Genomic DNA, 15,809 nt, shown 5'->3' with positions numbered 1-15,809 from the left:
GAAGGTCAAGCCTCCTTTCCAGAAAGAACAGTGTTTGCCTTCCAGGGCTAGGCCTGTCATCCTTTTGTCAGTGGGCCCATAGACATTGGTCCATAAAGCTCTGACCGTTGCAGAAGTCGTTGTGAAGTCAGTTGAAAAAAAGATCACATATGGGGCAAATATTGTTATCAATTGAATTAAATTTGGAGGGCACCTTCGAGAAATAGTCATGATGTTCCTTCCAATTTCTAGACTGCTACCATATCCGTAGCAGGATTCCTCCCGAAATTACAGCTTCCTGGCAAAAAAGGAACCTGAACTGGAAGATAGCCTGTCGTCACCTTCAAAGGATGCCCATCTCTGGAACTCGCCAAAGCATCACCATTCCAATGCACTGTGGGGTGCTGTGTCCAATGTTAAAGTGCAGGGGCTCAGAGGGGACACATAAACAAGCAAGTATGCCCCTGCAGGAAAAAAGTGCAGATTGTAGCAGTGAACAAATTCACTGTGCACTGTCTCAATATGCAATGGTTGGAAAAGGATCACTTCTAGTTGGATACAACTATTTGCCATCTCTTGTAGTGTCCTTAGTTTGGCTCTCTGCTCAACGGGAAAACATCTTAATGTGTTATTGAGTGACACATACTATTGCGCCCTCATGGCGATTTGTTAAATGTAACGATGTACACACACTCTATATTGGACATACAACTTATTTGTGGCAAAAATAACACAATTTATTTCAATAGCTGTCAAAATTGTACAAATTCAATACTAACAATTTCTAAGTACGAACAAAAGTTGAATAGGCAGTAATAAATCAAAACAAGCCTGAAGCCAGAATCATTAATAGAAAAAGGAAATTGGAAAGGTCTAAAATAGATGCAATTGAAATTTTAGAACCAAACATTATTCTGAGTGTAACATCAAGTTAGTTCCAAAACAAAATATTGCATGAGTCAAGTAATATTTCATGACCAATATCTAATCGTTGAGTAAACAATTTCTCATATTTTATACAACACTTAAACATATCATTTGGAGAAATTGTCTTTGTGTTTGTAATGTTCTACTGTTAAGTTGAGTTCAATGTTTTACAGATCTACTCTGGGCTCAGAGGGGCGGCATTTCTCAGTTCCGATAGTCTGGGGGACTGATCGGTTTCCCCATGCCAAGTGAGAAAAAAGCAAAAGAGGCAAGGCTGAAGGGTTTGCTTACCTTCAGGAAACCAGGTCAGGATCACAAATTTAAAAAAAAACTGAATGGGGCTCCATAATGGAGTATGTAGGGAAAACAAAATATATCCTAACACTAGTTTAATTTCTTAGTAATAGTAGTAGTGTGTGATTTTTGTATAGTGCCTTTCACCTTTAGTATGGTCACAACGCGCTGCAGGTTGAACGCCCTCAGTGCAACGGAGTCCGGGTATGGGAAGAAATTCAAGGAGGTGCTAGAATGCGTGTGCGCATATTGGCCAGTGCTTAAAATATGAGGGGCGGCCAATTCCCTGCTATTTTTGCTCTTTGTGCAATACTTTTCTTTTGCCCTAGGGCGTTTGACTACTAATTGTGGCTAGTGTCCAAACTTGGCCGTGCCATGAGGAATTTTGTTTGTTCTTTTTGGCCATCTTGTTCTGTGACCTTCTTCCTGCCCTGCAAGGTCAGGAAATAGCTTTTTAATTGCATGCACCACCCAGGGAAACATAGGATCATGTGTGTGTTCCCAAGAAGTGGGCTGGGACTGTCTGGTCCCAATCCACATACATGTGCCTGGTGTACATGCTTGCTTGAGACCCTCAGTGATCCGAGATTGGACCACTGTTGGTATGCATGAGTGGGGCAGATCTTGCCAATGGAGGGCTGAGTCTGAGCACTAACCGGACTTTAGATAAGGAGTCCTTCAGCCATGTAAGAGAGATCCTGGATTATCCTGAAGGAGACTAGTATCCTGTCCAGCTTCCAGAATCCTGTCCAGCTTCCAGACAATTGAAGAGACCGTAGACCCATTGGAAGAAGGCCTGGCAACCTATTTCTGCTGCTGTCCTGTATGAGCACTGTCTCGCTAGTAATCTCCAGAAGTCCTATGACGGAGCTTCTACCCTTGATGTGGTGGGCACAATCACCCTCGACGTCGGCACCTGGGCTGCAGAGAAGAGCCATCGGAAGTGCTTCTAGAACCCCCAGTGGCTAGCCAGCTCTGAATTTGGGCTGCCACTCTGCAGACATAACCGTTCTGTGTTGAGGCCAGGTTATTTGGGGGAATCGACAGCTTGTGCTACTGGACTCCATCCTGCCAAATTCTTGTAGTGCCAGCATGGAGGGGACCCAAGATAGGAGGCAAAGTCCGGCTGCGACAAGCGTGACCCCTCCCCCCTGTGTTGCTGTTCTTCGGTGGCGGTTGTCCAAAACAGCTTTCAGCATCCAGTCCTGTGCTAAGAGGGACCCTCCATAGACTTCGTCTGCATCCTCCAACCTGAAGACCTTGCATCGGCAATAGTCGACAACTGGAGAAGTGCTTGGACCTGCAACCCCTGGGCATCAAGGATCGGAATTGACAGCAGGAAACGTGACCTTGGACATTCTTCTGAAGATCGGCTAAGAAGAATTGGAGATTCGTCTGTGAGTTATAGGGATACTTACCTGGCCCCTATCTCCCCGACTTTTAGAAAGTTTTACAACACTTTCCATTGCTTGATCGCGCAAATCTTCCAAAAGAATGAAACTTTTTGATAGTTACAACAGAGTAACCTCTGACTATTGGAACAATTCCCAGGTCCCCTTGCCTCATTTTTTCCTGCTTCACAAACTTCATTGGAACTTTGGTGAATGTTTGGGCATAAAGCCCCATTCATCTTTACCTGTTTGAGGCATCTTTCCTGGGGGAAGTGGCCTCCTGTTGTTGTCCTAACCCCACCCGCTCCTGCACGCCATCTGCCTTTTTCTGATTTATCTACTCTCCTGTTGTCTGCCACTCCCCGCCCCCTCCAAACCCTCCCGCCAACATCCACCCCTCTGTTTTCTTTTTCCTTCCCCAGCTTGCTGCCTCCTTCTGTCCCCACTCCCGCCCCTGTCATCCTACCGCCCACCCGCCCCGTGGTTGGTGGGCTAAACCAGGAAGCAGCCCTCTTCACTAAGGGCACCAGGGCAACCTTGTCCGGACAGCCAGCTAAAGGCTCTAGAAAAAGGGCAGTTCTCATCCTTATTTGCCCCTGTTCGCCCATGGATGCTAGACGGAGCATCATACAGCGAAACCTAAGTTAAGGGTGGTAGGGGCAGGGAGCACAGCCATTACTGTGCTCAATTAAAACCCTGACACTCCTACATTGACTCCATCATATTATTATATTGTGTAGATTTTCTGCTACGCCTTCTAGATAATCAAAGATATGTATTGGGAGTTATCAGTGTAGTGCAGTTAGCTGTTTTCTGGGGTTAACAATGGCGATGCACTTAGATGGTTTTGTGGAGGTAGGAAATGTGATGCACATAGATGGATTTTCACGGGAGGGGGTAGGTAGGAATGGCGCTGCACTCTTTCATTAGCCAGTCCATTTATGCAGATGTTTATGATATCCTGTTTCAGCACTCTGAAGATCATAGGGAGAACCGGACAACGTGCCTAAAGTCCTTTCAGGACAGACTGTTAATTGCACCTAGAAGATGTATTTATGATTGCCCCTTCTCTGCGTGAATATCTGTCAGGATAACTTCCTGCTGCACCCAGCCTTGGTATAGGGCCTGGCAGATTCTTGATATTAGCCCACCTTTACGCTAACAATACCTGTGAGGGCAAACATGGGCTTGCACCTAGATATGTGGGTAGGCTGATGTTGCAACTTGAAGATTAGCACATGTAGATTTACACATCTTACACTTGGAGCCTTTTGTGTCAGTTAACACATGTACTGCACATGGAATAGCTGTGAAGATTCGCACATGTACTGCAACTGGAAGATATTTGTAGGTCAGCACAATTATTGTGCTTAGAAATTAGTTGTAGGTTAGCACATGTATAGCTCTTAGACAACTGCAAAGGTTAGCTCTTGTTTTACATTTGGAGGCAATTGTGTGGGTTAGCATACGGATTGCACTTAGAACAATTTGGGGTTGACTAAGCACTTTTTTTATACTTGAAGAGCTGTGATAGCTGGAAATTGCACCTGGAAGTAATTGTGTGGGGTGGCACCTGTTTTGGGTAGGTTGACACATTCCACACGAAGAAATGGGGAAGTCAAGTCTTGTACTGCTCTTACATTTTTTTTGAAGGTCAGCACGTGCACGGCATTTAAAAGAAATGCTTTAAATTTAGCACACCCATTGCCCTTGAAGAACTTTGAGGGCTGACACTTGTACTGCACTCAGGATTATATTAGTTGGATAGATCAATGGGTGGGAAGTGGGTGGCATTAGATAAATCTGGGAGCGGACCTCTTGTGTTGTGCCTTATAATGGTAGCCCACCCATTTCACTCAAAGATATATGTTGGTAAGTCTCCATTGCGCTTGGATTCTTAAGTTGGCCATTGCAATGCAGAGACACCCTTGATATCGCATTTAGGAGATTCCTGTTGGTAGCGATTATAAAACTTGAGATATTTAGTAAGGCTATAAAGGTAACCGGTCTATGGTGTTTAGAGAATCCTATTATCCTAGATCCTACGGTAGCCTGTCTGTCCCACCTATAAAATGTTCTAGGATGCTCAGTAGACTTGAGGGTAGCCTGTCCATAATGCCTAGAAGTCTGAGGGTAGCTGGGTTTCTTCCCAACAGACGATCGGATGACGCAGACATCAAAGTTAATCTCCATCTGAGCTTAAGATATGTATAAACGCACCACTTCGATGGACATTGCTGCAGGCACGACTATCCATCCACACAGTTTAGAATACAACTACAACAAATTCGGTCTAGCTGGGCACATAACCGTTTTGCCCGTACACCAGACTTGCTTCAACACCAATAGAATACAGTGACAACCTATGCTAATTTTCAGTCTAGCTGGTCACATATCAAGTCTCATGTACTAGCGCTCTGTCATGACCACCCTCCGCACCTATCCGCATGCCCAACCTCATGGGTTGCTTGCTGGAGCCTAGCTAGCCCACACAATTCCTAATCTTGCCCAAATGCATACACGCACTTTAAGCCTTTACAAATGGGGAAAAAGTGCTATATAAATGACAACTATAATACAATGCAAGCAGTGTTATCCTTTTTAGTGAAACCATCACATGCACCACATTTGAAAAGTGATGCCCTGTTGCTGCTAACATGCTGTTGGTATGCTATTTACTGAGGCCCCATGGCAAGTATACAGTGTCTCATATGTGGATGATAGTACGTTTAATTATACACCCAATGACTGGCAGGCCCATCTGGGTACAGACTAATTCGCTTCAGTTTGTAAACCACTGCACTGTAGGAAAGGGAGACTGCTCATCAGTAATTAGTATTAACCTTTGTGGCAGAATCTATTTTCTAGCTCTCCTAAAATGTGTAAAGATTTGGAAGAATCCTCCCAGCAGATGCAATCTGCCAAACACATTCTGTCTGTCATGCCAATCCATATTAGTCGGATAGTATTAATTGAGTCTGCTGATCAGCAGCACTGGTCAATGGGCCGGCTGTCGCCGGATCTGAGATCCAGCACCAGATGTGTAGCCGGATTTTGGGATCCGACCAGAGTTGCCCCAAACTCCTGCTCTGCAGTGGGAAGAAGGGGGGGGAGCGCCCGCCAGCAAACTGTAAATTCCTCCCCATGCACAAGGTCATTTAAGGCAGATTTAAGGCAAAGGGCCCCGTGGGCAGCACTTGACACAGGGCCCTAGGTGGGCAGGACAAGGAGGTGGAGCAAGTTGTCTTTATTACAGTTACCTGTATCTAGGGGTCTAACTGGAAAGAACTGGACCTCCTCAGCAGGCTTTGCTATAGGTGGTAATATTGGAGGATCAAGCCTTAAACTAATGTTGGAAATGAACATGTTTCAAGGCTAAGGGCGAAAGAGAATTACAGCTTATGAAACCACACAATTTCCTAGAAAAATTGCTCTAAGAAAACTAGTTGGACGCAATGTGTGTAATTACAACTGTGGAAATGTTTCACAAAAGTACAACACCTTTTCGAAATATGTCTTTATTAAGTACACATGTCGCAATACAATAAATTCAGTATTGTGCAAAAAATAAACAGTTCCTTTATAGACATTCTTGTGCAATAAGTGAAGTAAAAACACAATTCAGAGCTAAGCTTCATAAAATAATGCAATGAGAAGACGTCAATAATAAAGTGTCCGTCCATATATTGCACACCACAAAATTCTCTAGATTTACATAGGGAAAACCTAGCATCCTAGATGGGGAAAACAAATGTAGAATCACATTATTTTGCGTGACCTGTTTCTATATGTATATATATTGTCAGGTGGATGTATTATGTGTTTTGTGCATTTTTCAAGGCATCAGTAGACAATTATTTACACTTTTGATTACCAAGCCTTAAAAATACTGGTATGAAGTATACCTTGGAAGATATGTGGTCAAGTTCTTACATCTCCACTTGGAACAGAATCTGGGTTTTGCTACTTAAAGTGTTTAATCCTGGGCTAATCATGCAATCTCGTTGTGCCTGATCTACCAACATTGGGAGCCCATAAAAGCAATTCAGTTTTCACCTTTTGTTATGCACTCTCAAGAGTCACTAAAGTTAATGATAATTATTGGTTATGTAAATAGCGCTTCACCAAACCACTATACATAGAACATATTCACATACAATAATCACCCAACTAAAGTTGGCACTGATTTATCGACCTTGGAAGAATGAAAGGCCATGCCAGTATTAGAATATTCGACCTGCAGAGACACAAACACATCCCTCCCCCCGCCCTCACCCACTGGGCTACCTTGTTACATAATAATATACTGCCCATTCATGTAGCCCACAACATAAACTTTGCTTGGCATGGCATCCACGTGAAAACCTTGATTCAGGATGAGCAAAATAAACATCTCACATTCTTTTTGCTGAACCCATTTCTATAATGTATATACATTGGGAGCCCATAAAAGCAATTCAGTTTCAAACCTTTTTGATTGGACACCCCAGGTGCCACCCCATTATCCTAAATATGATCATTCTGTGTGTGCGCTCGTACTTCATGCCTCCCTTGCATAAGTCAGTGCCCCACTTTGAAACACCCCAGCCAAAAGAGTCTGGACAGCCACTGCAAAGCACACTTTAAGCATTTGTGCTGCGCATTTGTTTTTTTGGGGACCAAACTAGGAGGAAAGTCAGCTGTCAAGACTGCCAGCAAGTTGTCTGTGGACCAAGTGAATCGACACTTTTGTTTTTGCCCCTGGAGGTGCCTCAATGATCCTACTGGCCCCCACTCTTTTACCATTCTATCCCCGGCTGCGGCCTGATAGCCAATTCTGTGGGCTTTAAGTAAATTATGTAGCGCCATGCAGCGCCACCTTGTTACTGTTCTCCCCAATCAAGCTGTTTTGTTAACGGATTCCGTGTGGAAATCCTGAAGAAAAGTATCAAAACAGCTAGAATGTTTCCCAACGTGAAAGCAAAAGCCCCACTGTAAAATGTGTTAAGATTATCTCAAACAAAACAGTTAGAAGCTGTTCCATGCTATTTAAATACCAAGGGGGGTGGGGGAGTAGCTTTCCTTACCATCCCTTTACAGGTATGTCGCAGGCGGGATCCGAACATGGTGCACAGGCCTCCCATGACCTAATGAATGCACTCATCTACTACACCAATGTGGTTCTTTTAGCACGGTGAAATCTGTGGCAGAATGTGTCCTTTGCGTTCCTTCCTCACTGACATTTATTTTATGGGAATGGATGCCATTAGCTGGAGTCACAGCAGAAACGGCCTTGTGGCTTGTTTCTCAGAGAGAGACTGGGGGGCGGGGCAGGGCAGGGCACAGGGGCCTGCTCGCCGTTTGTTCGCCTGGCGACCGTTAAATCTGCCTCTGTGTGCCGGGTTGGGTTCAAGTAAAAGAAAACGTTGCTAATGGCGAACAGAAATCACCCTGTTTGAATAGTACCCAAGGGGACGTTTTTTTAATCAAATGGGATGCAAGTTGTGCATTTTAAAGAATATTTACTCAGCAACACTGGTCAAAACTATTATCCGCATAGTGAAGTAACTCAACGCCAGTGCCATGGAAGTGGTTTAAAGCGGAATTGATATATAGTTTGGAAAAGAAGCAGCATGAAAGAAACTGCGCCTTTTTAAACTATTATTTTGGACATTTCCTTTGATCGGAGGTCAACTGCCAGCTCTCCCCCTTCGCCCCGCCTCCCCTGGCACCACCCCACAAAACTCTGGCCCGTGTGGGATCCTCCACCAATTTTTTTCCATCACTGCTGATCAGGCCACCTCGCTATTCGTTAAGATAGGGCAATTCTGCTGTCCAATGGTGGTAATCAAGGCCTTTATCAAACCGGCGACTTGTTCACACATTCCTTGATTGAACCAGAGCATTATTCATTGTAGTTGTGCTGCTCTGTATTATGCTAAAAGATCCACCCTCCAGAAACTCTTGAATTATTAGGGATCAGACCACCTCTATGTGCATTTTCGACCAAACCCTTCCAAATTAAGTTGTGGCATAACATTAGTCAAAGCTAACTCTTCTTGCCTTTATTGCCCTCATGGAATTCCTATTGCATCCGTTCCCACTTGGCAGCAGTGAGAGACTTGTACATTTATCCCTAGGAAGCAGGGGCACTATAGGGACCCGTGCTCCCACTCATCACGCAGCACCCAGGTCCCTGCCCCGGAGACAGCTTGATATGTTAGGCTGCCTGTACAGTACCTCTGAAGTCAGCGGCTAGCGCCTCATCATAATCCTTTGCAAATTGCCTGAGGTAGGCCTGGCTTGCCAATATTCCGTAGCCACTGTCCAACATCATCCGGGATCCGGGACTGTCCTGCACTAGATTATGAAGCCTCTGCCTTGGGTGGTTGTGAGCGCACTCAGGCCAGCACCATTGTCTCATCCAGGACTGCCAAGGAAATACTTTTTTATCTGCAAGTGTCTAATCCCAGCAAGTGAGCGGATCTTTCTAGATCGCCCCCTCGATACTACAGAGCAGAACAAGCAAATAAAAGTTGGAACAGCACTCTGGATAAACACCCCTCATCTGTTCCATATTTCTACGCCCCCATTAATAGCCAATTTTTGAGGTTCATTAACCTATTGTTACAAGTGTTTCTATTTTGCAAAGTATGGTTGGTGTTACAGTATTTTAAAAAAAAGGCTTGTTGGGAGAGTGGCCCTTTACACCCAGCATGTGTAACATGTAACCTGTCCACTTAAAGCAATATATGAATAAGCACTGTCACAATCACAAGACTTTACACACTGGTACCTTTCTCCTCGCTCTCTCTCTTCTGTAATAGGCCCGAGTCCTTTGGTGTTCTTCGGAGTGCAGTGCTCTGCAGACCGAGCACTCCAACTGAACATGGCGTCAGGTAATGGCACTTTGTCTTCAGCAAGCCGTGTGTGCAAAATGTGATGTGTGTCGGGGTAGACTGAGAAGTTCTATTTTGCAGTGTGGGGTCTAGGCAAGATAACTGGAGGTTTGAACAGAGAATTGGTGATATGAAATTGGGGAAGACATTGATATGAAGGGTCATGGTGGCGAGAATTCTCTTTTCCTTGTTTGCCTTTCATTGGATGCAGTATTCTGAGAGATGGTACGCTTTGTGGTTAGGGGGTCGGGATGTTGGTTGAATGGGATTTTCTGCTCAGAACATGCTTTAGAGGTGTTTGAGAGGGAGTTGGTCCTCTGTTCACTCTGCAGACTGCAGGTCTTGGTTGGGGGGAGGCAGTGTTGTTACCGCACGTGGCATACTCATTTCTTTAACTCTTTCTCTCTATTAGGCATCAGAGTTCGGCTGCGGCACAAACTCAGAAATCAGCAGTGGCTCCCACGTCAAAATCGACTCTGCCTAGTAGCAAAGGGGAGTATGTAGTCACAAAACTTGATGACCTGGTGAACTGGGCACGCAGGGTGAGCAAACCGGCAAACTGGAACTGAATGAAGTGAGAGCAGGTTTAATGACATGGTTGCTCTGTGTTCGGGGTACGTTATGGATGAAGTTGTAGAGATGGGTTTAGAGTTTGCCGTGCAGGCACTTAGGGGCATCGAGCACTATGAGTGCATGGGATGTGCTAGTAGATTCAATTTGATACTGTTGCACTGGGAGTACATAAATGCTCGGATATTGGGGAACATGGAATGCAACTTTATGGGGATCTGGGCATGTTGGGAGAAGGGAAACTGAGTGCAATATGAGTATGGTGGCACAGTGGCACACAGATTATAAATTGGGTGATTGAATACTATAGACACTACGAATTCATGCCGAGTCTTATATAGTCTCGTGGCACCTGGAAACACAATTCTGCTGCATAGTGCACCTTATAAATATTTGATTAAAAATATAAATGCATAGGTAGGGGCAGGGGACAGAGAATGAAGTGGTGTTGGGATACTAGGTTTATTGGAGTGCAGGATGACAGTTTGGTTACCAGAGATACTGAGAGTGCAAGGTGAGTGTTCAAATAATTGGTGGAGGGTCTCTTTAAATGCAGCGTATTTGCAGGGATAATGAATGACCTTGGAAGACTGGGGTTAGAGCTGCACTACTGAAGTTTACTAGCAGTCCTGGGATACTATTGCCCTGTGTTTGACTAAGCATATCAAGAACATTGCAAATAGAGTATCACAGCAACATTGCATACAATTGCTGGGATTCTAGAGGTACTGAGGATTTAGGGTGAATATTGGGGAGGTGCATGAGTAAATATAATGGTACACATGAGTGCTGCAAATGGTATGGATCCAGGGTGAGCTGGGATACAAGTGGTGGGCGGCACACAGTTTGGAGGATGAATCCTGGTGGCACTGGGAGTGCCGATTTAGACCTGGCATTCTAAAGGGACAGGAGGATACCTGGGACTACAGTGGAATGCTGGGATACTAGGAGTGCAAGTGAAATCCAGAAGAGTGGGCACCCAAACATAAAGACGACATGGTGAGGGTCGGATAATGGGGGGAGGGGATTACTAGTATACCACGTTGGGGGCTGGGAAACTGGGAGTGCAGAGTGATATCTGCTATTCTGCTGGTATGCATGTGCTTGGGGAGTGTTTATGATGATGATTGATTGATTTATTTATATAGCGCTTTATACCAAGGCGCTGATGTGGATACTGTGGGCACTTTGAGTGCAGGCTTAGCATTGGGAACGCAATGAGGGGTGGCATACATTTATAATACAGGCTTAAGTCTTTTATGCCGAGGAGCACAGAGTGCTGAGAAAAAGGTAACTGAGGGTAGAGCAAGAGTGGGGGATAATGAAGGAGCAGGAGAATTTGGGGTGCAAGTAGAGTGGTGGCATACTGGTGTGCACAGAGCTCATAGACTTCCACACTAGAGAGCACAGTGCATACAGCGATTGGGATACATATACCAGAGGACTAGATGAGTGCTCGGATCATGCAAAGGTGTAGTGGGTCAGGCTGGCACTGGGAGTTTATGGTTTGGGCACTGCTTATGCACTCTGGGTGCAGGGATACTGGGAATTGAGTATGTAGGTTGAGTTTTTTTAATGAGTCTAGCAGAAACCAGATTCCAGCAAAGGATTACATTGTTAGCGTTGGGGTAGCGGCAGACTGACAGAGATTGGATGTTTGCTTTTTCATACGCCTTGAAAGGAGTTTATCAGAGCATCCTTAACATCTACATCGTTTCCTACTTCCTTCACTTTCCCTCTTCCCTACCACTTCCCTTCTTTCTGTTACCCATTGTCCCTTCTCCTTAAATCTATGACACCACTGTTCTTCATCTCCCCTTTCCTGTCATCTTGTGTCCCTTCCAACTTCCCCACCCCCCTCCACCCCGTCTTCCCTCTTTGACGTCCCTTCCCCCATGCAGAGCTCTCTCTGGCCAATGACCTTTGGTCTTGCTTGCTGTGCAGTGGAGATGATGCATATGGCTGCCCCACGTTATGATATGGATCGCTTTGGTGTGGTTTTTCGTGCCAGTCCTCGACAGGCTGATGTTATGATCGTGGCTGGAACTTTGACAAACAAGATGGCACCTGCTCTTCGAAAGGTGAGCATCTTGCCTCCGACCCTCACATTCTGACATTTCTTCTACGTGTACCAATATCAGAGCTGGTAGAGACTTACCACCTCTTTTTCTCGGTTAGTGGGAGGTCATGTATTTCATTTGTGAGGTTATGCGAGTGGTTGTGCTCATGCCGAGTATGTTGATAGGATGTGGTGGTTGCCTCAAGCTCTGTATGCCTCTTGTACCCACCTTATGTAAGAGTGTGCTTGTGTGCTCGGAGGTCATCTTGCTGGTTATGTGGACTAGGATGATATCATGAAGGGATCTTGTATTAACCTACGGAGGCTCATTTCAGAGTAACGGAGGTCTTCACGTCTTCCCCTGTGCTACTGCATTCATTTACCTAATCATGCCTGTACACTACATTGATGCTTGCCTCTGCGTTGCCATCTTTTGTGTACAGAATTGGCACCTTGCATGGTAAGCTTCCCTTACTCTTCATTCGTTCCCTTCTGCTGCCTATGGCACTGATGCCTCCACACACAGCCACCCTATGGAGGAAGACCGTGGTACAATAGTGTGTAGGCTCTTAGTGGCCCGTGTGTGTAGAGCAAATTAGTGCGATCACATGGTAAACCTTCAGGCCATTTCCATTAATGTAGCGAGAAAACGTGCAACTGCATTATTAGGCAACATCCAGCAGAGTTGGTCATGCACCATAGTTGCTAGAAAGTCATGTCGCTATTGTACATAAATTAGGATAATTTATTTTAAATTATATTGTTTGGATTTATTTTAAAGAGCAACTTGTACAATTTGAGTGGGAATATTTGTACTATTTTGTTTCATCTGTCTCAGGGAACATTGTTCGCAAACATTGTCAGGTACATAGTACGCTGCAATGAGTGGGACAAAGTTAGGTTGAATTATGAGACACTGGTTTGAGTGGAATGAGAAGGCATTGTTTGGACGTCTGGCAATGGAAAATAAGTATAACAAAGTTTGTGGGAAGTTGAGCCCTGAGTTGTAACTGCAGGTACTGGCGGGGGTTCAGTTCCCTGTTGATTGATAAAAGGATAAAGGCACTGCAAGGTATAAGATTGTAGTAGATGTTCGGGAGTCATTTTATAATGAATGAAATGGAGGAAGAGAATCTATTACGATGTAGCTGTAATGTGCTTTCTGAAAATGGGAACACTGTAATACCGCCAGACCACTCTGGCAAGAGAGTAGGTTGACTGCATTCACTGGTTGATTGGTAGATGACTGTACTTTCTCCTATCAGGTGTATGATCAGATGCCAGAGCCTCGCTACGTCGTGTCTATGGGCAGGTGAGTGCTTTGTATGGTTCTGCTGCGTGTGATGATAGTCCTATCTGACTAAACAAAGCATGTGATCCTATCCGACTAAGCAAAGCATGTAGTGATCCAGTGTATTTTTGGGGAGGGATCATTTGACTACATTCTCTGAAAAGAAACGGTCTGACCCTACAGAGGGGCCTTGCCTGGAGTAATTATGTGCAAGAAGCCTGCTTCTCGTCTCCATGACTGTTTGAGAGTGCTAGGTACGTGGGTTCGCCATCAACTTAGTCCATGTCTTTATCTTCCCCAGTTGTGCAAATGGTGGAGGTTATTACCATTACTCCTACTCTGTGGTCCGAGGATGTGATCGTATTGTGCCAGTTGACATCTACGTTCCAGGTATGATGATGAGTGTTGAACTGATGTCAAACGATATGCTAGACCGATTCCTGTACATAGGTGGGTCAGGGCCATCTATGATGTGTTCTACGTACCCAAAAGGACTAGAAGAGCATCAGTCTTCAGTCAATTACGACACGCTATATTCCCGTATATACTTACATAATATATGTAAATAATTTCATAATGGACAGGAATCTTTGTAATTTAGGAACACCTGACTCCTATTCTGTGAATATAATTCAAGAATATTATTTGTTCAGCCACACAAGTGTAAATCCCCTTCCGCTTGGCAAAATGAGAATATTGTGACATATCGTGCATTAAAGTTCTACAGACTTCGTTCACAATCAATGTAATTACAAAATACATCAATGTGTACGTTGCACCGGATAATCAATGAAAATTGTTAACTATTCCTAACATTGTGTTAACCTTATCAGAGCCGTTGTGCTGCACTACATCGAACTTGCAAGATTTTCCTAGTCTGTGGTTTACACGTTTTGTAGTACCCCTTCGCCACCCCCACCCACCCGGATTTCTACAATGTTTACCCACTGCAGTTTTCAATATGGCAATTTGCAGCAAGTTGGTGGGAATTTGAGGGGTAGGTTAGGTCAAGGATACAGCCAATAAGGAGCTCTTTAACAGGATCTACTAATATCTGCCCCCAGGTTGTCCACCCACTGCCGAAGCTCTGCTCTACGGAATCCTGCAGCTTCAGAAGAAGATCAAACGTGAGAAGAAAATGAGAATCTGGTACAGGAAATAGTAACCGACCCATTAAAGCCGGATTGCGTCTGAACTGGACTTGGATTTTTATTTATATCGGAGACTTTCTTTGTGTTCACACTTTACACCACTTGCCAGTGTCCCCACCTCTTTCAAACTATGCTTCAGTAGTTGCCTTTTTCTAATACGATTTGGTCAATAAATACTACTGAATTTGTGACTAGGGGACAAGTGAAAGTAGTGCCACGGTTATCTGCCTGACACGTATGTGCAGAAAAAGATGTTACTTTACTTGGGAATTAGTTTGCAGTGTTGCGGTTTCTTGGTTTGGTTGCTCATGGCAAGACCGAGCATTACTGTTCAAGAATGGTTGTAATGCAGTATTTAAGCCAAATCAATAAAGTGATGGCTGAGCTTTTGTTTGGTCTCAGTTCGGATGAATGAGGGTATTGCCTTAGGGAAGATTGCTGCTGTCATTTTAAACGTGTTTTCCTACTAGTTTACACCCACCACCACTAACCCTCCACTCACTTTACCACCATCTTCTCATATTTCTACTTTTCCAAAATAATTTGAAACGCCATACAAGCTACATGCAAAAAGTTTCTTTTTGTGTTTTGTAGATCGCTGAAATGCTGAGTTGTGGCAGCGTCAGAGTTTTTAGATACTGTAACAATGACAGAAAAAAGCAGGTGTCAGACAGCCAAGGAGAACTGAGCTAATTTTCAGACACCACCTAATGTGTGGAGACTTTGGGCTTCTGTGCAGGCCTACAACTCCTGAACTGACCACTTTTATTGTGACGTGAGCTTCATTTAGGACAGTTACCATTCACTGCCGGGATCTCTTACTGCTCGCCCAGTAACCCTCCTGCCCGGACCGTTTTCTTTTGGAGTTTTGCTGGTGTTGTCAAGACTGACCTCTCTTAAGCAGGCGATTAGACTGTTCTAGAAATCTGCATATACACCAGTCCTTGCCAGTATTCTCCCTACTTGAAAATGGTGCAACAGGGTCGATCCTATAATATGAATTTAAGAGATTACGTTGGGTATACTGGCCGCCGTGCTTGTTGGACAAACAGGTGCAGGGCTGAGAAGCCCAGCAAAAACTAGAAAGTGATGGACAGAATGTTTTGAATTAATTATAACCATCGCCATTGGTCTTGGCATGCTTCCATAACTTTGTTTGGTAATATAATGGGCCATCACAGAATTGGACCAGACATTTGTAAATGTGGGGGGGAAATTAGCTGCCATTCCTTTTTGTTTTTAAAGATTCTCTTTGACCATTTATATTGA

At 44.4% G+C, this 15,809-nt stretch overlaps 1 protein-coding gene across 1 annotated transcript in view; it reads left to right on the top strand.

The window, feature by feature from the left end:
• Positions 1-14,929, top strand: part of NDUFS7 (NADH:ubiquinone oxidoreductase core subunit S7) — a 93,625-nt gene extending 78,696 nt beyond the window's left edge. The window contains exons 3-8 of the mRNA XM_069646794.1: positions 9,398-9,469; positions 9,882-10,011; positions 11,941-12,120; positions 13,364-13,410; positions 13,691-13,779; positions 14,454-14,929. Of these exons, the coding sequence (XP_069502895.1) occupies positions 9,398-9,469; positions 9,882-10,011; positions 11,941-12,120; positions 13,364-13,410; positions 13,691-13,779; positions 14,454-14,551 (616 nt within the window). The 3' untranslated portion in view covers positions 14,552-14,929. The remainder of the gene's footprint in view (positions 1-9,397; positions 9,470-9,881; positions 10,012-11,940; positions 12,121-13,363; positions 13,411-13,690; positions 13,780-14,453) is intronic.
• The last annotated feature ends 880 nt before the right edge of the window (positions 14,930-15,809 follow it).

Source organism: Ambystoma mexicanum, chromosome 1p (assembly GCF_040938575.1).
Source record: "Ambystoma mexicanum isolate Mex_15411 chromosome 1p, UKY_AmexF1_1, whole genome shotgun sequence".
In the NCBI taxonomy this organism is placed as follows: Eukaryota; Metazoa; Chordata; class Amphibia; order Caudata; family Ambystomatidae; genus Ambystoma; species Ambystoma mexicanum.
The sequence above is the reverse complement of the archived record's forward strand: the minus strand, read 5'-3'. Positions and strand labels throughout refer to the sequence as shown.